Source organism: Sorex araneus, chromosome 2 (genome assembly GCF_027595985.1).
Source record: "Sorex araneus isolate mSorAra2 chromosome 2, mSorAra2.pri, whole genome shotgun sequence".
NCBI classification, from domain to species: Eukaryota; Metazoa; Chordata; class Mammalia; order Eulipotyphla; family Soricidae; genus Sorex; species Sorex araneus.
Genome location: NC_073303.1, coordinates 219,646,699 through 219,669,081, shown reverse-complemented (window position 1 = coordinate 219,669,081; position 22,383 = coordinate 219,646,699). Strand labels below are relative to the sequence as shown.

The 22,383-nt window shown below is 52.4% G+C and overlaps 2 protein-coding genes across 7 annotated transcripts in view; one reads left to right on the top strand and one right to left on the bottom strand.

Moving 5' to 3' along the window:
- DGKA (diacylglycerol kinase alpha) overlaps positions 1-7,522 on the top strand; it is a 33,529-nt gene extending 26,007 nt beyond the window's left edge. For all 3 annotated transcript variants that reach the window (XM_055126391.1, XM_055126392.1, XM_055126393.1), the window contains 7 exons: positions 3,999-4,159; positions 4,780-4,844; positions 5,077-5,167; positions 6,180-6,378; positions 6,642-6,762; positions 6,926-6,986; positions 7,233-7,522. In XM_055126391.1, the coding sequence (XP_054982366.1) occupies positions 3,999-4,159; positions 4,780-4,844; positions 5,077-5,167; positions 6,180-6,378; positions 6,642-6,762; positions 6,926-6,986; positions 7,233-7,316 (782 nt within the window). In that variant the 3' untranslated portion in view covers positions 7,317-7,522. The remainder of the gene's footprint in view (positions 1-3,998; positions 4,160-4,779; positions 4,845-5,076; positions 5,168-6,179; positions 6,379-6,641; positions 6,763-6,925; positions 6,987-7,232) is intronic.
- Positions 7,523-7,703: 181 nt separating this feature from the next.
- PMEL (premelanosome protein) lies at positions 7,704-21,975 on the bottom strand. Of its 4 annotated transcripts, none has more exons than XM_055128284.1 (12): positions 21,900-21,975; positions 17,255-17,365; positions 16,610-16,756; positions 13,382-13,519; positions 12,889-13,053; positions 11,979-12,464; positions 11,619-11,720; positions 10,029-10,139; positions 9,526-9,610; positions 9,228-9,433; positions 9,055-9,166; positions 7,704-7,845 (listed from the first exon to the last, which is right to left on the bottom strand). In XM_055128284.1, the coding sequence occupies exons 1-12, from the start codon at positions 21,973-21,975 to the stop codon at positions 7,704-7,706; spliced, it is 1,881 nt and encodes a 626-aa protein (XP_054984259.1). The 4 variants fall into 4 exon arrangements, with proteins under 4 accessions (XP_054984259.1, XP_004601646.2, XP_004601647.2 ...); XM_004601589.2 differs by having other exon boundaries at positions 11,619-12,063; positions 12,181-12,464; XM_004601590.3 differs by having other exon boundaries at positions 9,055-9,142; positions 11,619-12,063; positions 12,181-12,464.
- Between the last annotated feature and the right edge of the window lie 408 nt (positions 21,976-22,383).

Below are 22,383 nucleotides of genomic sequence, written 5' to 3'. Positions count from 1 at the left end.
CCCACGGGGTCGCGCTCTTTCACAGCGGACTCACACGTGTTCTCACTAGGGGTTGCCCGTGTGGCCCCACTGTGCTTGCACAGTTTTTAGTTGTGCTCACAGGAGCGGGCGTGGGGATCGCATCTCACCGTCGGGTTGCAGTGCTTAAGCACACCTGGCGGTATTGTGCCAGGTCTGGCATCGCTAGTGGATCCTGGGAGAGCCGCAGAGCCACAGTGAGCACTGCGGGCAGAGCAGTCAAACAGGCCTGTGACTGCAGGTCAGGAGCTTTGTGTTTGTTTGGTTCTTTTATTTGTTTTGTTTTTGATTTGGGGGCCACATCCTGCGGTGCTCAGGGCTTACACCTGGGGTCTGCTCACAGGGTTTATTCCTGGCAGGGCTCGGGGGTCCCTATCTGTTGCTCTGTACTATTGCTCCAGCTTGTCTTTTTATTTTTGAAGTATTTTATTTTATAATTGTTTTTATCAGTCTTTTTCTTTTTTGGTTCCTAGTTTTGCTTTTGGTTCTTTTTAAATTATGCTTTAGGGCTGAGTGTAATAGAGACGTTACTGGTGTCCGCTCGAGTCAATCGACGAACAACGGGATGACAGTGATACAGTGATGCTTTAGAAAGATTTTCGCCACTAATAGATTGCAAAAACATTCTCTCGTGTTTTCTTCTAGTATGAATTCTGTTTCCTTTGTGTGTGTATGTGTGTGTGTGTGTGTGTGTGTGTGTGTGCTCTTGTGCTATTTTAGGCCCTTTTTTGTTTTGTTTTGTTTTGCTTTTGTATTTTTTTGGCCACACCTGGTAGTACTTAGGGCTTATTACTGCTCTATGCACAGGAGTCCATCTGGGGTCAGTCTCAGACAAGACCTTAACCCCTGTACTACCTCCCTAGAGCCCCCCACCCCTTATTTGTGTTTTTTTTTTAATTTTATTGTTTGCTTTTATTTTATTTTATTTTTATAAACTAGTTCACAGCATCTGATTACATTTAATATTCAAACAGCAATCCCACCACTCTTACACCTTCCCACCATAGTTGGGATGTTTCCATGCCGAACCCCAACCCCTGCGCCAAAACAGAACTGAAATAATTTATTTTGTATTGTTTGTTATGAGTCAACCACTGAAAATGCTCCAAAAAACTTTCCTTACTTTACTTGTTTTTTATGGGGGCTACTACCCCCAGTGAAACCTTGAGGGCCCAGGACTACTTCCTGTGGTGCTTAGCGTGGGCGTGTGGGGCAGGTTTTTAGGTTGTTTTTTTTTCTTTTCTCCCCCCCCCCCTCATTTTTGGACCACATCTGGCAGTTATTGGGACTGACTCCTATCTCTGTGCTCAAGAAGCACTCCTGAGGTCCTGGGAGACCATATGAGGTGCCAGGGGTTGATTGAGCCAGGGTTAGCCTCATGCAAGACACGCGCGCTATCCACTGTACTATCTCTCTGGCCCCTGGGCTGACAGTTTGGTCCCCTTACCCAGAAATGTGCTGCCTGAGGCCGGCAGGCTTGTCGGGGTCAGGAGTGCGACTCGGGGCCTTGCGTGTTGGGCATGTACTCAACCACTTACACTCTCTCCCCACCACTCCAAGGCAGTTTGTTGTTCTTAAATTCTTCTTTTTACTTTTTTTATTCTGGGAGCTCTCCTAGAAGTGCTCAGGGACTACTTCCTGTAAGTTGCTCAGGGTCACTCTTGTTGGTGTTTGGGGCGCCCTGTGGTGCTGGGGGATTAAACCAAGACTTCCGCAGACAAAGCCTGCATTCCGGCACTTTGGGCCATCTTCCCAGACCTTTATGTTAAATTCTTTGACCTGTCTTGAATTTATTTTGGCATAAAGAGTTGTCTTCTCCATTCAGCATCATTTTTGGTTTTTGTGGGTTTTGGGGGGTCACACCTGACGATGCACAGGGGTTACTCCTGGCTCATGCACTCAGGAATTGCACCTGGCAGTGCAGTGCTCAGGGGACCATATGGGATGCTGGGAATTGAATCCAGGTCAGCTGCGTGCAAGACAAACACCCTGTGCTATGGCTCCAGCCTCTCAGCATCATTTTTTTTTTTTTTTTTTTTTTGCTTTTTGAGTCACAACCCAGCGATGCTCAGGGGTTACTCCTGGCTTTACACTCAGGAATTACTCCTGGCGGTGCTTGGGGGACCATATGGGATGCCGGGGATCGAACCCGGGTCGGCCACGTGCAAGGCAAACGCCCTACCCGCTGTGCTATCGCTCCAGCCCCTCTCAGCATCATTTTTGACCTTCCCCCCGCCCTTAAAGTGGCATTATATGGAGTCAGGGAGATGCTCGGTGGATTAGTCGACAGGCTTTGCATGAAGATGCCCTGAGTTCAATCCCCACCAACACATCGACTCCCGAGCACTGCCAGGAGCCACCCTTAAGCACAGAGCCAAGAGTAGCCCCTGGGCACCTCGAGGTGTGGCCCCCAAACAAACAAATGGAATTATGTACTGAATTCCCATATATACTTGAGTCTATTTCTACTGGGGGAGGGAGGTGTTGCACCACAAGCAGCTGTGCCCAGGGCTTACTCCTGGCTCTGTGCTCAGAGGTCACTCCTGGCTTGGGGCACCATATGCATTACCAGGGACCAAACTAGGGTTTGCCTATGGGCAAAGCAAGCGCCTGAACCTCTGTACTATCTGTCTGGCCGTATATCTGGGCATTATGCTCTTCACTCCTGAACTTATTCTGTCCCCTGTGTCACGCAGTGTAGACTCTTCACCCTCCTTGACAACATGACAACGTGGAGCAAAGGGTCAGCAAGGAGTTTACTGAAAACTGGCCCATGGGGGCAGGGCTGAGCACTTGCCCTGCAGATGGCCAGCCCCAGTTGGCTCCCCTGAGCTACGTATGATTCCTTGAACACTGCCTGCGGTCATTCCTGAGCACAGAGCCAGGAGTAGCCCCGCAGTCCCACCAGGTGTGGCTCCAACCTCCTGCACGCCCCTCCCCGCCAAAGAAAACGTTTGGTCCATAGGCCAGAGAGATGGATTAGTGGACTGAGTGTGCGCCCTGCATGCGGGGGTCCCAGAGTCCCCGTGTGGGGTTCCCATACCACATTCATCGAGACACTGCCGGGGTGACCCCCTGAGCACAGTCTGGGTATAGGCACTGAGCACTGTCGCATATTATCTTATTCTAGTTTCTTATTCTAGAAACTAGAATAAGAAAGAGAAAGAGGTCAGAGAGATAGGACAGCACATAAGGAGCTTGCCTTGCATATGGCTGAGCCAGGTTCTATTCCTAACACCCCATCTGGTCCCTAACCTACCAGGAGTGATCTCTGAGCACAGAGTCAGGAGTAAGCTCTGAGCACAACACCGGTTGTGGCTCAAAAATCAAAACAGAAGGGGACTGGAGCGATAGCACAGCGGGTAAGGCGTTTGCCTTGCACGAGGCTGACCCAGGTTTGAATCCCAGCATCCCATATGGTCCCCTAGCACGGCCAGGGGTAATTCCTGAGTGAAGAACCAGGAGTAACCTCTGTGCATCGCCAGTTGTGACCCAAAAAGCAAAAAAAAAAAATCAAAACAGAAAAAAAATCACTGTATCACTGTCATCCCATTGTTCGTTGATTTACTCGATTGGGCACCTGTAACATCTCTGTTACACTCAGCCCAGAGATTTTAGCAGCCTCTCCTTATTCGTCTTTCCCAATGATTGGAGGCTCTTTCAGGGTCAAGGGAATGAGACCTATCATTACTGTTTTGGGCATATTGAATACACCACGGGGAGCTTGCCAGGCTCTGCCGTGCGGGTGGGATACTCTCGGTAGCTAGCCGGGCTCTCCAAGAGGGATGTATGTATCTTTTACTTTGTATCTTTTAATCCACAGGAACTATGACCAAGTAGGCTGTCCTTTGGCTGGTAGGCACTGAGAAGGCCACCTGCAGAGAAACTCTCAGACTTTGTGGGAAAGGAGTTAAGGATTAAGAGCTTCCTTAGGACTCATGGATGAGTGCTCACTCACCTGTCTTCTCTTCCCTCCCTAGGGTATGAGGGACAGGATTTGTCGAAGATCCTCAAGGATATAGAGATGAGTAAGGTGGTATACATGGATCGATGGTCCGTGGAGGTGATACCCCAACACACGGAAGAAAAGAGTGACCCTGTGCCCTTCCAAATCATCAATAACTACTTTTCCATCGGTGTGGTCAGTGTTGTGGGGCCTGAGGGACGAGGGGGAAACTGAGGCTGAGAAGGCAGAGGGCGGAAGAGGGCAGAAGAGGAAGGTAGAGGTCGATGGGGCTGTGACACATGGAAATTGGGGATGGGTATAGGTGGGTAGAGAAAAGAACGTGGACGTTTGGGGCTGGAGCGATAGCACAGCGGGTAGGGCATTTGCCTTGCACGCAGCTGACCCAGGTTTGATTCCCAGCATCCCATATGGTCCCCCGAGCACCGCCGGGAGTAATTCCTGAATGCAGAGCCAGGAGTAACCCCTGTGCATGGCCGGGTGTGACCCAAAAAGCAAAAAAAAAAAAAAAAGAATATGGACGTTATTCCCAGACTGGGGTATTCCAGGGCTGGAGTGATAGCTCAGCAGATAAGGCATTTGCCTTGCATGCGGCTGACCCGGGTTCGATTCCCAGCATCCCATATGGTCCCCCCAGCACCACCAGGAGTAATTCCTGAGTGCAGAGCCAGGAGTAACCCCTGTGCATCTCTGGGTGTGACCCCAAAAAGAAAAAAGAAAGCCAGACTGGGGTGTTTGGGAGTTGTGTGCGAGGCTGGGACGCTGAACTCTCATCTGACATGCCCTGACCCCCTCAGGACGCCTCTATTGCGCACCGGTTCCATGCCATGCGAGAGAAATACCCGGAGAAGTTCAACAGCAGGTGAGGGGGCGGAGAGGGGATGCCGTGGGCATACACAAAGGCAGGGACCTGGCGGTGGCCAAGGTTGACTCCAAAGGACCCTGGCACGTGTGGGAACCCCTCCCCGGGACGCCCTGGTTGACCTTAGGACTGGAGCCAGGAAGTGGATGTCCACTGCGCTGCCCCTGGCCCAGCCCCACCAGCACTGTAACCTGTCATCTCTGTCTCGGGCCTCACGGTGGGGCCAACACAGAATGAAGAACAAGCTCTGGTACTTTGAATTCGCCACATCTGAGTCTATCTTCTCGACGTGCAAAGGGCTGGAGGAAGCTCTAACAATTGAGGTAGGGATCACAGAACACAACCGGTCATCCTTTCCGTTCCTTTCCTTCATTTTTTCCCTTGCTCTTTTGTGTCCTTTCTTTGTAGCTTTTGGGCCACTTCCAGCGGTGCTGGGGAGCCGTGCAGTGCCAGGGACTGAATTGGGGCCCCCGTGTGCAAAGCATGCACTCAGCCCGATGCACTATCCCCTCCGCCCTCTTTCTGTTTTATTTTATTTTATTTATTTATTTATTTATTTATTTGCCTTTTGGGTCACACCCGGCAATGCACAGAGGTTACTCCTGGCTCTGTACTCAGGAATCACCCTTGGCGGTGCTCAGGGGACAATATGGGATGCTGGGAATCGAACCCGGGTTGGCCGCGTGCAAGGCAAACACCCTACCTGCTGTGCTATTGCTCCAGCCCCATTGTTTTATTTTTTATATATATTAATTTTCTCCTTCATAGTGTTCAGTCGGAAATTTTTTTTTTTTTTTTTTTTTTTTTTTGCTTTTTGGGTCACACCCAGCGATGCTCAGGAGTTGCTCCTGGTTTTGCACTCAGGAACTACCCCTGGTGGTGCTTGGGTGACCATATGGGATGCTGGGAATCGAACCCGGGTTGGCCGCGTGCAAGGCAAACGCCCTACCCACTGTGCTATCGCTCCAGCCCATCAGTCGGAAATTTTTTATGTTCTTGAACCTTTGCTATCCCCAGTATCAGTCCTGATTGATTTCTCAAATCCTCAAGTTCCGAAGTCCCTATTTGAGGGCTAGACGGGTAGGGCGCTTGCCTTGCACGTGGCCAACCCGGGTTGCCCAGCATCCCATGTAACTCCTCTGGCATCAGCCGGGGCATCCCCCAAAAGCATCGCTGTGTGTGGCCCCCAAACAAAACCCCCAAAGTCCCTATTTCTCCCATCCCTTACGAAGCTCCCAGCATCCCTTCCCCGTTTGCCATGTGGTGGGAAGGTTCTTAGCCATGACGGTACCGCGAGGGGAGTGACCCGTGCCCTTCCGGCCCCTTCTTGCTCAGATCTGTGGGAAGCCCCTGGACCTGAGCCACCTCTCCCTAGAAGGCATAGCAGTGCTGAACATCCCCAGTACCCACGGCGGCTCCAACCTCTGGGGCGATACCAAGAAACCTCAAGGAGACACCCATGGGATCAACCAGGCCTTGGGCGCTACAGCGAAAGTCATCACTGACCCTGATATCCTGAAAACCTGCGTCCCAGGTGAGAGGAGCTGAGGGGGCAGGGCCAAGGGCAAAGGCGACTCTACTGTAAAACTCTGCTTCCGGGGCTGGAGCGATAGCACAGTGGGTAGGGCGTTTGCCTTGCACGCGGCTGACCCAGGTTCGATTCCCAGCATCCCATATGGTCCCCCTGAGCACCGCCAGGGGTAATTCCTGAGTGCAGAGCCAGGAGTAACCCCTGTGCACCACCGGGTGTGACCCCAAAAAAGAAAAAAAAAATCCAACTCCGCTTCCCCCCCTCAGACCTAAGTGACAAGCGGCTGGAAGTGGTGGGTCTGGAAGGTGCCATCGACATCGGCCAGATCTACACCAAGCTCAAGAGTGCGGGACATCGCCTGGCCAAGTGCTCCGAGATCACTTTCCAGTAAGAGAAACTCTGACCTGGCCTTTTTGGGGGGAGAGCAGGAGGGTCATGGGAGAGGAGGGGAGGGACTTTGACCCAGGAACCACAAATCTCGGAAGAGAGTTTTGGGGGGCGTGGCTAGGAAAGAAACCGCCACCAACCTGGCCTGGCTTCCTCCATCCAGCACCAGGAAAACCCTCCCCATGCAAATCGACGGAGAGCCCTGGATGCAGACGCCTTGTACGGTGAGTCGGTCTCTGCCTCGGGCTCCTGGGTCCTCTCTCTCCATCCCATTCCCTCGCTCTTCCCTCCCTCCCAGAAACCGGGAGGGAGGCCCACTGTGTACCATTGCTCCCGGATCCTGATGGCTCGGCCCTTTCCCTCCCCGGGATCCTGATTCCCACCCTGAGTCCCACAGATCTCTCCCCCCCCCCCCCCGACACCGCCCTTAGGCCGGGCCAAAGCCTCTGACCAGGCCCCTTCCCTTCCAGATCAAGATCACCCACAAGAACCAGATGCCCATGCTCGTGGGCCCACCCCCGCGCACCTCCAGTTTCTTCGGCTTCTTGTGCTGAGGGGGACCCCCGCGGCCTTGAACACACCTCTCTGTCCTTGGACTCGAGTCCCGAGGCTCCGCACCTTGCTACACACCCTCCCGGTCCTGCACCCCCACAGTATTTATTACCCCACACCGCACCGCTCTGCCCCGCTCATCTGTGTGCGCTACACACGTTGAAAGTGCCTCATCTAATAAAGGACCTTTCCCCTGCCCTCACTGGGATATTCGCTACGGAGTCCCGCCGCCTTCTTTTGTTGCCTCTCACATGGCATCGATGCTTCCAGACGCAAGCAAGAGACTACACCGACCCTGGGTTCTGGGCGTTTATTTCAGAGGACGGTCACCTGCAGCAGGAGACCTCGGCTGTCCGCCTGAAGTCCATCAGGGCACCCTGTGAGCCCGCTCAGACCCGCTGCCCCTGGAGGAGGGGGCTGTTCTCACCCGTGGGGCAAGAACGGAAGAACTGGGGCATCCGCAGCCAGTGGGTGGCGCGCTGCGTCAGGGGGGGCAGGGCGGGCGGGGCGCCCCGCTTCCTGAGTCTGCGCCTGGGATGGGGGGGTGGGGGGAAGGAAAAACTGGTTAGCAGTGGGCCAGGGCAGCCGTCAGTCCTCCACGAAGAGGACACACCCAGGGACTGGGGTGATAGCTCAGCGGGCAGGTAGGGCGTTTGCCTTGCACATGGCCGACCCGGGTTCGATTCCCAGCATCCCATATGATGCCCCGAGCACTGCCAGGAGTAATTCCTGAGTGCATGAGCCAGGAGTAACCCCTGAGCATCCCTGGGTGTGACCCAAAAAGCCTCCCCCCCAAAAGAAAAAAAAGAGGACACACCCATACACAGGGTCTACTTGGCTCTGGTCATAGCTCCCTCTCACTCCTCTCTTCCTCAAGTTCCTTTCCTCTTTTCAATGGGAACCTCTGCCTGTAAGACCCCCACCCCCACGAGCATCCCTGCTGTGAGGACCTGGGCACTCCTGGGAATTTTCCCTTTGCCTAGAGAACTCATTTCACCCATCTTCCTCGGCTCTTGATATTACTACTAATAATAGTTAACCACATAACCATTATTGCAAACCACATAACCATTATTGCACTCATTTGGGGGGATACCATCCTGGGCAGTGTTTGAGGGACTATGCAAAGCATAGTCACTCTCTCTCTCTCTCTCTCTCTCTCTCTCTCTCTCTCTCTCTCTCTCTCTCTGTGCCTCCCTCCCTCCTTCTCTTTCTCTCCATCCCTCCCTCTTTCTGAGCCATCTCCCACCCTTCTCACCCCTAGTGCCAGGGGCTTTACCTACCTACATTTCCTCTAAGCATTAAAGTCCTCTAGGACAGTTGCAAGTTTTCCTACTTGTCCGAGGCTCAGAAAGACTAACCTACCGGCCCCCGGGCTTATAAGCAAATCTGCAACCAGGCCTGTTTAAGTTCCACATGCAGCCTGCCCTGGAAACCGCGATTCTCCAAAGAAAGTAGGGGTTCCTGCTTCCTTTGAGGAAGAATTAGTGGGGATGAAGGAAGGAAGGAAGGAAGGAAGGAAGGGGCTGGAGCGATAGCACAGCGGGGTAGGGCGTTTGCCTTGCACGCGGCCAACCTGGGTTCGATTCCCAGCATCCCATATTGTCCCCTGAGCACCACCAGGAGTAATTCCTGAGTGCAGAGCCAGGGGTAACCCCTGTGCATTGCTGGGTGTGACCCAAAAAGCTAAAAAAAAAAGAAAGAAGGAAGGAAGCCCAAGACGGGTGATGGGGTCCTCACCTATAGATCACAGACGCAAGCACTATAGCCGTCAGCATCAGCACCATTACCAGGACCAGAGGGGCCTTCCCAGGGCCTGCTGTCTGGCCTGTGAGCAGAATCCCAGGAAGAGCTTCAGTTCCTGCCAGATAACCCCGCCCACTCCTCTTCCACACCCTTGTCCAGGTACCTACCAGGCATCACTAGCTGGGTGCTAACCATTGCCAGACTGTTGGCATCAGCCAAAGACACGTTGAGGCAGTAGGTCCCTGAGCCACCCATCAGGGCCTGATGCAGAACCAACTGGCAGGCTGGGCTGGGTGGCACGGGCTGGCACAGCCTCTGGGCGGGAGGCTGGCACCCTGGTGACGAGATATCCATGCAGGCTTCCTCCGGCAACCTAGGAGAGGTGACCATTGATGTCAGGTGGTCTGGGGCAGAGGGGAGCACCATAGGGGCAGGCAGCAGTCAGGGCAACCGGGGTCTACTTGCCCGCCTTGGCAGGACACAGTCAGCTCAAAGGCATCTCCGTCGCTGGAAGGCAGAGCCTGCAGGATCTCAGCGCTTTCAATGCCCTCTGCAAAGCGGCAAGAGTTTAAGCTGGGGGGCTGGAGCGATAGCACAGCGGGGAGGGCGTTTGCCTTGCACGCGGCCAACCTGGGTTCGAATCCCAGCATCCTATAGGGTCTCCTGAGCACCGCCAGGAGTAATTCCTGAATGCAGAGCCAGGAGTAACCCCTATGCATCGCCAGGTGTGACCCAAAAATTTTTTAAAAAAGGAGTTTAAGCTGGATTCTTCCACTAGGTCTCTCCCGAAAGGCTCATAAAAGGGGAAGCCTTAGGGGCCGCTTCCCCAGTTCCATCCCGGTCCCTTCAGGCGAAGACCCAGGCATTTGGGTATTCTTCTTGTGCATGTGAATAATCTTCCCCAGGTATGTGTCCACTGGACAGCCCCAGCCCCTCCCCCACCAACCTCCAAAGGAGGGAAAACTCACGGACAATGTCCAGGGTGAGGGAAAAGGAGCCGTATCGATAGAGAACACAATCCAGGGGGACTTGTCGCTTCACCAAGATTACAGCGTCTTCCAGCAGGGGGCGCTGGGAGTCTGGCAAGAGAGGGTTGAAGAGGCAAAGGCGAGAGAAATGACTCATCGGGATACTGGCCAAAGAAGGCCTAGTTTTCCCAGGGAGAGACAGAGCTAGAAGGTCCAGGCTGGGAATCAGACAAGACCGGGGAATCACATTTTAATTTTTAAATCCATCTGGCCCCGGGGCTGGAGCGATAGCACAGTGGGTAGGGTGTTTGACTTGCACACGGCCGACCCGGGTTCGAATTTCAGCATCCCATATGGTCCCCTGAGCACCGCCAGGAGTAATTCCTGAGTGCAGAGCCAGGAGTAACCCCTGTGCATCACCGGGTGTGACCCAAAAAGAAAAAAAAAATCCATCTGGCCCCTCCTGCCATGAGTTCATTTTAGAGATGAGGAACTGCTATGAAGTCACAGAGCTAGTTGAGGAGTTTTAAAAAATCCTGGAGGGAGGGGCTGGAGCAATAGCACAGCGGGTAGGGCGTTTGCCTTGCACGCGGCCAACCTGGGTTCGATTCCCAGCATCCCATATGGTCCCCTCAGCACCGCCAGGGGTGATTCCTGAGTGCATGAGCCAGGAGTAACCCCTGTGCATTGCCAGGTATGACCCAAAAAGCAAAAAAAAAAAAAAAAATCCTGGAGGGGCTGGAGCGATAGTATAGTGGGTAGGAGTTGTTTGCCTTGCAGGCGGCCAACCTGAGTTCAATCCCTGACATCCCATTTGGTCCCCCGAGCACCGCCAGGAGTAATTCCTGAGTGCAGAGCCAAGAGGAACCCCTGAGCATCGCTGGGTGTGGCCCGAAAAGCAAAAATAATAATAATAATAATAATTAAATAAATAAAATTAAAATCCCGGAGATGGACCAGAGCAATAGTGCAGAGAGTAGGACATTTGCCTTGTATGCGGTCCACCCAGTTTCAATCCCCGGCTCCCTATAAGGTCCCCTGAGCACCTCCAGGACTAACTCCTTAGCATCATGGGGTGTGGCCCCAAACAAAACAAAACAAAGAAAATGAAAATCTCAGAGTTGTAGCCCTTGGCTGAGCACCTGCCTTTGCAGTCGTGAGGCCACAAGTTGGATCATTCCCGACTTGTGCCATCATGATCCCAGCTCTGTTGGTGAACCCAGATATCACCTCAACCAAGCGTGTCAATGCTGCAATCAGGGGTGTGTGACTCCTAGACATTGCAACATCAGTGAGGAGGGGGGAAACATAGAATTAACAAATAAATAGGGGCCAGAGATATCGTACCGCAGACAGGGCGCTAGCCTTGCACTTGGCTGACCTGGGTTCAATTCTCAGCATCCCAAACGGTCCCCCAGAGTAATTACTGAGTGCAGAGCCAGAAATAACCCCTGAGCACTGCCGGGTGTGGCCCCCAAACAAAAACAAACAAACTGAAAAAATGGGGCGACATCTGGATCCTGGTAACTCCACCAGCTCTTTGGTAACATGCCTCACCTGGGTGAACCCCGTTCCTACCGGCCCTCTTACCTGTTACCGCCTCTGGAGACGTGAGCGTGGGACCCTCGCTCTCCGGACTGGGCACCTCCCCAGCCGTGGTCTCCCCCGACGCCGTCGTTAGGACCAGTGCAGCTGTGGCCCCCGAGGGCTCTGCAGTTTGCACTTCAGAAGTGGAACCTCCAGCCTCGGCCGTTGGCGCCGCTGCAGGTGTGGTACCAACAGCCTCTGAGGTTGGCCCTTGCCCAGGTGTGCTGCTGGTGCCCCCTGCCGTGGGCACCGGCACTGCAGTTGATACCTGAGCGGGCGGAGTACTGACAAGTCCTGCAGTTGGCCCTTCCCCAGCGGTGGTGCCAGGGGCCTCGCCAGTTGGCCCTCCCCCAGCGGTGGTGCCAGGGGCCTCCGCAGTTGGCACATTCCCAGCAGTGGTGCCAGGGGCCTCGCCAGTTGGCACATTCCCAGCGGTGGTGCCAGGGGCCTCGCCAGTTGGCCCTCCCCCAGCGGTGGTGCCAGGGGCCTCTCCAGTTGGCCCTCCCCCAGCGGTGGTGCCAGGGGCCTCGCCAGTGGGCACACTCCCAGCGGTGGTCCCTGGCACTGGGGAGGAGCCGCAGGGGGTGAGCGGGATGGCAGCCTGTAGCACCACCCGGGCCGTGACGGGGCCGGACTCCAGGTAGGTGTGAGTGACCGCAGGTGCCCGAGAGATCAGCGTGCCAGTGCTGTCTCCGAAGTCCCATGTGTAGGAGAGGTCAGCCTGAGCCAAATAGCCACTGGGGTCGTGGAGCTGGAGGGCAAAGGTCAGAGGCTGGTTTCTCAGGAAGCGCTGGCTCCCGCCGTCCAAGGCCTGCAGCTGGGACACGCTCACAGAGAAGGGGACCTGATCTGGGGTTGGGGGCAAAAATGGGGAGAAGAAATCAGGCCTGGGTCTCAGGGCGCCTTTATAACCACACCCTCCGGGCCCAAGCTGCTCCATTAGCGCCACCCCCCCATGCCTCTACCCTGGTCTTTGGGGTGTGCCCCTTCGAGGGGTTCCCACTTCCCCTCGACCTCTCCAATCAGGGGGAGCCACCCACCTGCTCCAGCCCCGAGTGTTTTTTTTTTTTTCTTTCTTTTTAGGTCACACCTGGCTCTGCACAGGGGTTATTCCTGGCTCTGCACTCAGGAATCACTCCTGGCGGTGCTCAGGGGACCATATGGGATGCTGGGAATTGAACCCGGGTTGGCCACGTGCAAGGCAAATGCCCTCCCCGCTGTGCTATTGCTCCAACACCCCCACCCCACGTGGTTTTGCTTCCTAAGTCCTGACCTGTGACGGTGAAGGCGGAGCGGGAGTAAGCCAGGGGCACGTAGCTCCGGCGGCCCCGGCGGTGGTAGACGGTCACTTCCATGACGTGTGAGCCTAACGCTACGTGTGCCCCCGTCCCGATGCTCAGTCCTGACTCCGGGCCTCCCAGAACCTGCCAGTACTGGCCTGCAGAGAGGGAGGAGGCTGCCAGTGAGGGGGGCGGGATGAGACACGGCCGAAGAAAGAGGACGGTGATTCCAGAAGGTGTTTACCAAGGGGGTGGCCTGGGGGGCATGAAACGAGGCCCGCATGTGGGATTCCCCGGATACAAGACTAAGGCTGCATGAATGACCTCGCAGAGATGGGGAGGGGTCAGGAGGCGCCAAGGGGAAGCGGACGGCGGGGGGGGGCTGAGAGAGCTTAAGGGGGTGCAACGAAAGAGAAAGGCGGTTCAGGTAGGACAGGGTGACTCCAAGTGCAGATGACAGACAGGCCAGCGCAGTGAGTCCCTCACCCCACGTTTTCCAGACATAAACGAAGCTTCTCTTCTGAGACCGAGGGCCAGAAGGGCAGGGCCCCCCATCAGGGAAGACGCAGGCGTCATCATCGGGGTCTTGAGGATATACCGGCTGTCCCCCCCACACTTGGCTTCCTGAAAATCAGACAGAATGACCCTTAAACCCCAGCACACCTTCTTCTAGACCAAAACTCTCTCTCTCTTTTTTTTTTTTTTTGCTTTTTGGGTCACACCCATTGATGCACAGGGGTTCCTCCTGGCTCTGCACTCAGGAATTACTCCTGGTGGTGCTCAGGGGGCCATATGGGATGCTGGGAATCGAACCCGGGTCGCCTGCATGCAAGGCAAACGCCCTCCCCGCTGTGCTCAAGCCCCAGCCCCAGACCAAAACTCTTAACATGATGCCCAGGGAGAGGGTCTGGGAATACTCCTCACCCACAAAGTTCATTTCCCAAAATGCAGGTAACCGTCTTGGGGTGGCAGTAAGGGGAATGGGGGAATATCGTACCGAGAAAGATTCCTGTGCATGCCCATATATAAGAAAGATACTTGGGGCTGGAGCCATAGCACAGTGGGTAGGGCATTTGCCTTGCATGTGGCCAACCCGGGTTTGATTCCCAGCATCCCATATGAGCACCTTAGGGGTAATTCCTGAGTGCAGAGCCAGGAGTGACCCCTGTGTGTGTGACATCAGGTGTGACCCCCCCAAAAAAAAAGCAAAAAAAAAGAAAGATACTGAAAAGCTATGTATAAGAATATTTTAAATGGCTTTATCAAACTAGTGGAACAGGTTTGGTTTTTTTTTTTTAATGAAAAGTTTTATTGGAGAGTAAAAGGGAAAGTAAAAGAAACTCCCCAGCTAGGGAGGAACTTAGTACAGGACTAAGTTAGTGGCACAGAAATTAAAAACAACAGTTAAGGGGCGGGAGCAACAGCACATCGGGTAGGGTGTTTGCCTTGCACACGGCTGGCCTGGGTTCAATTCCCAGCATCCCCTATGGTCCCCCGAGCACCACCAGGAGTGATTCCTGAGTGCATGAACCAGGAGTAACACCTGTGCATTGCTGCATGTGACCCAAAAAGCAAAAAAAAAAAACAAAAACAAAAAAAAAAACAAGAGTTAAGAGGGGTTGGGGAGATACAGTGGGTAGGGTGCTTGCCTTGCACATGGCCGACCCAGTTTGATCTGTGGCACCTCATATGATAGCCCAAGCCTAGTAGGTGTGATCCCTGACTTCAGAGCCAGCAGTAAGCCCTGAGCACTGCCAGTGTGACCCAAAAACCAAAATAAGTCAAATGTCAGGGTGAGGTAAATGGCTCCAAGAGCTGAGAGCAAAGCATAGCCCTTTGATTTTTGTTTGTTTGTTTGTTTGTTTTTGCGTCACACCCGGCAATGCACAGGGGTTCCTCATGGCTCTGAACTCAGGAATTACTCCTGGCGGTGCTCAGGGGACCATATGAGATGCTGGGAATCGAACCCAGGTCGGTCACGCGCAAGGCAAACACCCTACTCTCTGTGCTATCGCTCCAGCCCCAAAGCATAGCCCTTTGGACGCCTCTAGGAGTGACCCCTGATCACGAAGCCAGGAGGGGCTCCAGAGCACTGGTGGGGGCCCAACACAAAATCAATCAAAACAAAACAGATAAACTACTGGAGCTAGAGAGATAGTACAGGGATCAAGGTGCTTACCTTGCATGAGACCAACCCCAATTTCTCCTTGATTTGTGTGTGTGTGTGTGTGTGTGTGTGTGTGTGTGTGTGTGTGTGTGTGTGTGATGCCTAGCAGTGCTCAGGGCTTACTCCTGGCTCTATATTCAAGGATCACTCCTGTCAGGGATTAGGGCACCATATGGGGTGCTGTGGGTGGAACCTGGGTTGACTGCGTGCAAAGCAAATTCCCTACCCTGGGGCCGGAGTGATAGCACAGCGGGTAGGGCGTTTGCCTTGCACGCAGCCTTCCCAAGTTCGATCCCTGGCATCCCATAGGGTCCCCCAAGCACTGCTAGGAGTAATTCCTGAGTGCAAAGCCAGGAGTAACCCCTGAGCATCGCTGGGTGTGACCCAAAAAGAAAAAAAAAAAGCAAATTCCCTACCCTCTGTACTATTGCTTTGACCCCAGACCAACCCCAATTTGATCCCTGACATCATATGTAATTCCCCAATCACTGCTAGAGTGACCCCTGAGTACAGAGTCAGGAGTGCTCCCTGAGCACAGTCAAGTTTGAGCCCAAAACCAAATTTAACAAATAGATAACAGCTAGGGCAAACATCATGCTAAATTCTTTCTATATTGTCACATTTTAATCCTGTCACAGTTTTTGAATGCCATCACCCCCGATCCACAAGTGAGGCAATGAAAGCACAGAACATTCAAGTTAACTTGTGCCCAGGGTCACTTACCAATCTGTCACTGTCACTATCAATGTCACCCCGTTGTTCATCAATTTGTTCAAGCGGGCACCAGTAATGTCTCCATTGTGAGGCTTGTTGTTACTGTTTTTGGCATATCGATACACCAAGGGTAGCTTGCCAGGCTCTGCGTGCGGGTGGGATACTCTCGGTAGCTTGCCGGGCTCTCCGAGAGGGGCGGAGGAATCGAACCTGGGTCGGCTGCATGTAAGGCAAACATCCTAACTGCTGTGCTATAGCTCCAGCCCCACTTACCAATACTCAGTTTAAATCTAAGTTTGTCTAACCTCTAGGTCCACTGGATTGCGCTATCAACCATTTGGGGGGCTTTTTATTTTCTTTCTTTTTTTGGGGAGGTACACTCCCTCTACTATTATTTTTTTTCTTTATCTTTGTCTTTACAATGACATAAATCATTTGAAAAAGAAAGTGAGGGAGGGAGGAAGGAAGGGAGGGAAGGAGGAAGAGAGGGAGGGAAGGAAAGAAGGAAGAAAAAGGAAGGAAAGACAAAAATGGAAAAGAAAAGATAGGAAGGAAGGAGGGAAGGAAGGGAGGAAGGAAGGAAGGAAGGAAGGAGGGAAGGAAGGAAGGGAGGAGGGAAGGGAGGGAGGAAGGAGGGAGGGAAGGAAGGAAGGAAGGAAGGAAGGAAGGAAGGAAGGAAGGAAGGAAGGAAGGAAGGAAGGAAGGAAGGAAGGGAGGGAGGGAGGGAGGAAGGAAGGGAGAGAGGGAGGAAGGAAGGGAGAGAGGGAGGAAGAACAGGAAGAAGAGCTCACTGGTGATATCAGGGGGTCCAAGCCTTAAGAGCAAGTACTCACCATTGATGACGGAGTCATTGGCCCAGGTGACCTGCCCATCCACCAGCACCTTTTGGCTCTCAGGGAAGAGCAGAGCAATAGAGAAGGAGGCATTTGCCCCGATCAGTGTAGGCCCATCATTACTGACCTTCAGGGAAACTGGGCCACCTAGAAGGGCAACCGTGTTAGTGGTGACTCCTGGCTCCCCCGTCCATGTATACCTTGCCCCTTCCTGCCCCCACCCCTAGCCCCAGCCTCTTTATTTTTGGGGGGGGTCACACCCAGCGATGTTCAGGGGTTACTCCTGGCTCTGCACTCAGGAATTACTCCTGGTGGTGCTCAGAGGACCATATGGGATGCCAGGGACTGAACCCGGGTCGGCCACATGCAAGGCAAATGCCCTATCTGCAGTACTATCACTCCAGCCCCCTTTCTTTTGATTTTGGGCCACACCCAGAGATGCTCCTGGCTTTGTACTCAGGAATCACTCCTGGTAGTGCTCGGGAGACCACGTGGGATGCTGGGGATTCAACCCATGTTGACCATGTGCAAGGCAAGAACCCTCTCCACTGTACTATCACTCCAGCCTCTCACCCCTACCCCTCTTCTGTGCTCCTCTCCCCATTCTATTCCCACTGTCTTCCCTAGAAATTGCCCGATTCCTACCTCTCCAGCAGTCACGCGCTTGGCTTTCTGTCCACTCTGGATACAGCTGCTTGTTCCAGGATTTAGCTCTGAACTGCCTTGAGACGCCAAACCGGTCCTTGCTTCTGGATCCTGGAAGGAAAGATCCATGGGGGCCTGTGGTTTCCTCAGGCAGTCACACTACCCCATGTCACCTCACTGACTTATTTTGAGGGGTGGGTGTTAATTAATTTTTTGGTTTTGTTTTGAGTTATTTATTATTATTGTTATTGTTATTATTATTTGCTTTTGGGGTCTCACCTGGAGATGCACAGGGGTTATTCCTGGCTCTGCACTCAGGAATTACTCCTGGCAGTGCTCAGAGGATCATATGGGATGCTGGGAATCGAACCCGGGTTGACCACGTGCAAGGCAAATACCCTACCCGCTGTGCTATCGCTCCAGCCCCATTGAGTTATTTATTATTAATTTAAATTGGCTTTGGTTTTGTTTTCCACACCTGGCAGAGTTCAAGACTTATTTCCTGCTAAGTACTTAGGAATCTCTCACTCCCGGAGGGGCTCAGGGGACCAAATGGGGTGTGGGGGATTGAATTTAGGTCTGCCGTGTGCAAGGCAAACATCCTACCAGTAGCCCTATTGTTCTAGTCCTGGGATTTTTTGTGTGTGTGTGAAAAATGACAGAATAAGCAGATCCGTTGCAGGGACAGGTGGAAGGGTTTCATGAGTTGCTGGCTGGTTGGTGAAGGCACCACAGCACGAGTAGATGTCGAAGGCATGGGAGCACAGGACACACAGGGGATGACGTGCCATGTGGCTTGACGCATGGTCTGCAAGCTGAGGCCAAGAAGATGGTTTGGGGACTTGCAGTGCCAGGCAAGAATTTAGTCTTTGTCCTGTAGACAAGGCCACCTCAGAAGCTTTATTTTGTTTGTTTCATTTTATTGAGATATGATTCACACACCATAAAAATTATCCTTCAGAAATTCTTGTTAGTTTTACTTTTTTTTTTTCTGAGTGGGGAACGCCCTGCTGTGTTCAGGGGTTATTCTTGGCCCTGTACTCAGGGATCACTCCTGGCAGGGCTCGGGGGACTGTATGGGATGTCAGGGATCAAAGCCAGGTCAGCCATGCGAGGCCAAATGCCCTACCCGCTCTACAGGTGCTCTGGCCCCCAGACAGAACTATTGTAACTGATTAAAAGAGAAGCCTGGGGGTTGGGGAAATAGCACAGCGGGGAGGGTGTTTGCCTTGCATGCGGCTGACCCGGGTTCGATTCCCAGCATCCCATAGGGTCCTCTGAGCACTGCCAGCGGGTAATTCCTGAGAGCAGAGGCAGGAGTAACCCTGTGCATCGCCAGGTGGGACCCAAAAACGAAAAAAAAAAAAAAAGGACAAAAAAATAAATTAAATAAATAATAAAATAAAAGAGGAGCCTGCAGAAGGGTGTGCGGCGTCTCTCCACGTGCCCTCAGGCAGATGCAACAGCATCAGGCTTTGCCATATTTGTTTTATTCATCCTTGGTAGTTGCTTTCTGTGTTTTGGCTGATGTATTTTAAAGTTAATCCCACTTTTTTTTTTTTTTTTTGCTTTTTGGGTCACACCTGGCGATGCACAGGGGTTACTCCTGACTCTGCACTCAGGAATTACCCCTGGAGGTGCTCAGGGGACCCTATGGGATGCTGGGAATCGAACCCGGGTCAGCCGCGTGCAAGGCAAACGCCCTACCCGCTGTGCCATTGCTCCAGCCCCGATCCCACATATCTTGGGCAGGGGGCAGTTTCTATTGTTTGTCTAGAGTTGTTGTTTTCTTTGTTTTTCATTTTAGGGCTACACAAAGCAGTGCTCAGGGACTCGAGAATCATTCTTAGCAGTGCTCAGGGGACCGAATGCGATGCTGTGAATTTGGAGCTGGGTCAGCCACATGTAAGACAAACACCTTACCTGCTGTACTATCTGGCCAGCAGATAGTACATCTTATTCAGCTTGTATTTACAAAAAATATGAATATTTTCTTGAAAATGCAAAATGTCAGGCCAGGTGGCTCCCAGGGCTAGAGCACATGCTTTATTGCAGGGGTTTGGTGAGAGCCCCAGCACTGCATGACCCCCGAGCACCACCAGGGAACTAACCCCCAAGTACCATGCAGGAGACATAACCTGAGCACTACTGGGTGTCCAAAAGAAACAAACAAACAAAAAAACAGGGTTGAGAGATTTCTCAGTGGACTGAGTGTATGCAAAACGTGCTTTGTATGCAGGAGGCTAAGGTTTAATGCCTAGTACCATATGTTACCCCAATCACCATAGGATATGCCCCCCCCCAAATAAAAATAAATAAATAAAAAGAAAAATGTTATTTCACACTAGACAAAATTACTTAACACAGTCCATAACAATTATTATGAATGTCTAAATATTTTTTCCTTTGGTTTAAAACATCTACAGCGGGAGGGCATTTGCTTTGCACGCAGCCGACCTGGGTTCGATCCCCAGCATCCCATAGGGTCCCCCAAGCACGGCCAGGAGTAATTCCTGAGTGTATGAGCCAGGAGTGACCTCTGTGCATAGCCGGGTGTGACCCAAAAAGCAAAACAATAAAAATAAAAAAAAATAAAACATCTACACGCTTCTTTTGGTTTTGTTTTTTCTCAGGGGGCCACGACTGGCAATGCTCAGAGGTTATCCTTGAAATTACTCCTGGTGTTGCTCTGGGAGCCACATGGGAGGTCGAGGATCGAACCCAAGTCAGCCACATGCAAGGCAAACGCTTTACCTGCTGTACTATCTCTCCATCCTCACAACTACATACTTTTCTACATACACACAGAATGTTTCCAGAATATATTAAGGAGCATAGCAAAAAAAAAAGACTTAAAATTGAAACATGAATGAAAGAAGTCAGATCAAAAACTTCTTAGGAATCTGTGAGGCTTAGAAATATGAGAAAAAAATAGAAATATGAGAAGGGGCTAGAGCGATAGCACAGCAGGTAGGGCGTTTGCCTTGCACGGGGCCAACCCGGGTTCGATTCCCAGCATCCCATATGGTCCCCTGAGCACCGCCGGGGGTGATTCCTGAGTGCAGAGCCAGGAGTATCCCCTGTGCATCGCCAGGTGTGAACAACAAAAAAAAAAGTGAGAAGTCCAATGGAATACTATGCAGCTGTTAGAAAAGATGAAGTCATGAAATTTGCATATAGGTGAATTAACATGGGAAGTATCACATTAAGTGAAACGAGTCAGAAAGAGAGGGACAGACATAGAAAGATTGCACTCATTTGTGGAATATAAAGTAACAGAATGGGAGACTAAGACCCATGAATTGTAGAGATAAGGGCCAGGAGGATTACTCCCCACAGCTTGGAAGTTGGCCTCGAATGCTGGGGGAAAGGGCAGCTCAGATAGAGAAGGGACTACCAAGTAAAGGGTGCTAGGAGGGCCCATTTGGGATGGGAGATGCGGGCTGAAAGTAGACTATAGACTGAATATGATGGCCACTCAATACCTCTACTGCAAACCACAACACCCAAAAGGAGAGAGAAAGCAAAAGGGAATGCCCTGCCACAGAGGCGGGATGGGGTGGGGGTGGTGGGAGGGATGCTGGGACCACTGGTGGTGGAAAATGAGAGCACTGATGGAGGGATGCGTACTCGACCATTGTATGACTGAGATGCAAGCATGAAAGTCTGTAAGTTGAGTTAACTGTACCTCATGGTGATTCATTAATAAAAAAATTTAAAAAAGAAGAAATATATGAGAAGTCAGGTATGTAGCCCAGTAGGAGAGCACTTGCTTTGCATGTGTTTGGTCCTGGGTTCAATCCTTGCTTGGCACAGGAAAGGGAGGAAAGGAAAAGGAAGGGAAGAAAAGGGAAGGGAAGGGAGAGAGAAAAGAAAGAAGGGAAAAAGATCTGTAAGACTGCAGATACAGGAAGAGAAAAGAGGGCATGTCTATATTTCAGCACAGTGGAAAACTCTTCCATCCTTTCAGTGTGCTAGAAACGCAGTTGACTGCATTGGGGTGGGACCTGGGATCACGCACTGAGCATACCCCCACCAGAACAAGAGAATCACAAGACGTCCCACTCTTTCTCCAGCTCCCAACCCACCCTTCTCAGAGCAGCACGGGACATTCCAGACCCTTGAACCATCCCCACCCCCATCCCTCACTCTCATCACGAGGCCTCAATCCCCCCGAAGCCCTTTCATGTGATGCTCAGCTGAGAGCCCTCTGTCTGTCCCAGCTCCTGACAAAAAATCTCGGCTGTGTTCTGCCCGCCCCGTCTCAAAGAGGGAAAGTGGTATCTCCTTAGCCTTCTTATTTAACACCCAAAGTGGCATCTCCTTAGCCCTATTTAACACCACATTCTTGCACTCCCTACTTTAAAGACCCTATAACAGATCAGACACTTCCCAAAGGAGTCTTCACCTGCTTTGGAGCCCCTTCAGCGGACCTTAGACTAAGATCCACAACGGAGTTACGTTCAAGTTCAACCCCAGACCTCTTATGCGATGAGGAAGTGCAGGCGCCCGTGTCCACACTAAATTAAATGTGAGCAGGCTGTAGTGCTACCGGCATCTTCCATTAGGAGAGGCAAAGCCAGCACAAGTGTTCAACCCCATATTCACCTGTTCGTGCCCACGGCCCCCCCCCCCCCCAACTCACCTTCTGTGGCCACCATCGTCAGGACAGCACATAACACAGACACACACAGAAGGCATTTTCTCAGCACCAGATTCATCCTGTTTCTCAGTCCAGCCACCAAAGAAGCTGAGAGGCTGGACAAGCCCCTATATAAGAACGGGGTGCTTATTTGCATAACCCCTCCTCTTCTCTCTCCAGGAGAGGCCTGGGAGCAGCGGGAGCATTTGAGGGAGATAAAACAGACAAGGGACCGTACTTCCCAGTTTTCCTGCTACTCAGTGATTGCTTCCGGCTTCACCCACTGGATCACTCTCGACTTGATGCATCCCGCTTGGAAAGAAATGCCTGAAGGTGGGGCTGGAGTGATAGCACAGCGGGAAGGGCGTTTGCCTTGCACGCGACCGACCCAGGTTCAAATCCCAGCATCCCATATGGTCCCCTGAGCAACAGCAGGGGTGATTCCTGAGTGCATGAGCCAGGAGTGACCCCTGTGCATTGCTGGGTG

What these genes read in the sequence shown, in the direction of transcription:
- PMEL (XM_004601589.2), bottom strand. Translation starts at nt 21,975, where the DNA reads ATGAATCTGGTGCTGAGAAAATGCCTTCTGTGTGTGTCTGTGTTATGT. An exon ending in CAATGACTCCGTCATCAATG is followed by an intron (nt 13,520 to 16,609) that starts GTGAGTACTTGC and finishes TCTGATTTTCAG; the next exon opens with GAAGCCAAGTGTGGGGGGGA. An exon ending in CTCCGCCTTCACCGTCACAG is followed by an intron (nt 12,465 to 12,888) that starts GTCAGGACTTAG and finishes CCCCAACCCCAG; the next exon opens with ATCAGGTCCCCTTCTCTGTG.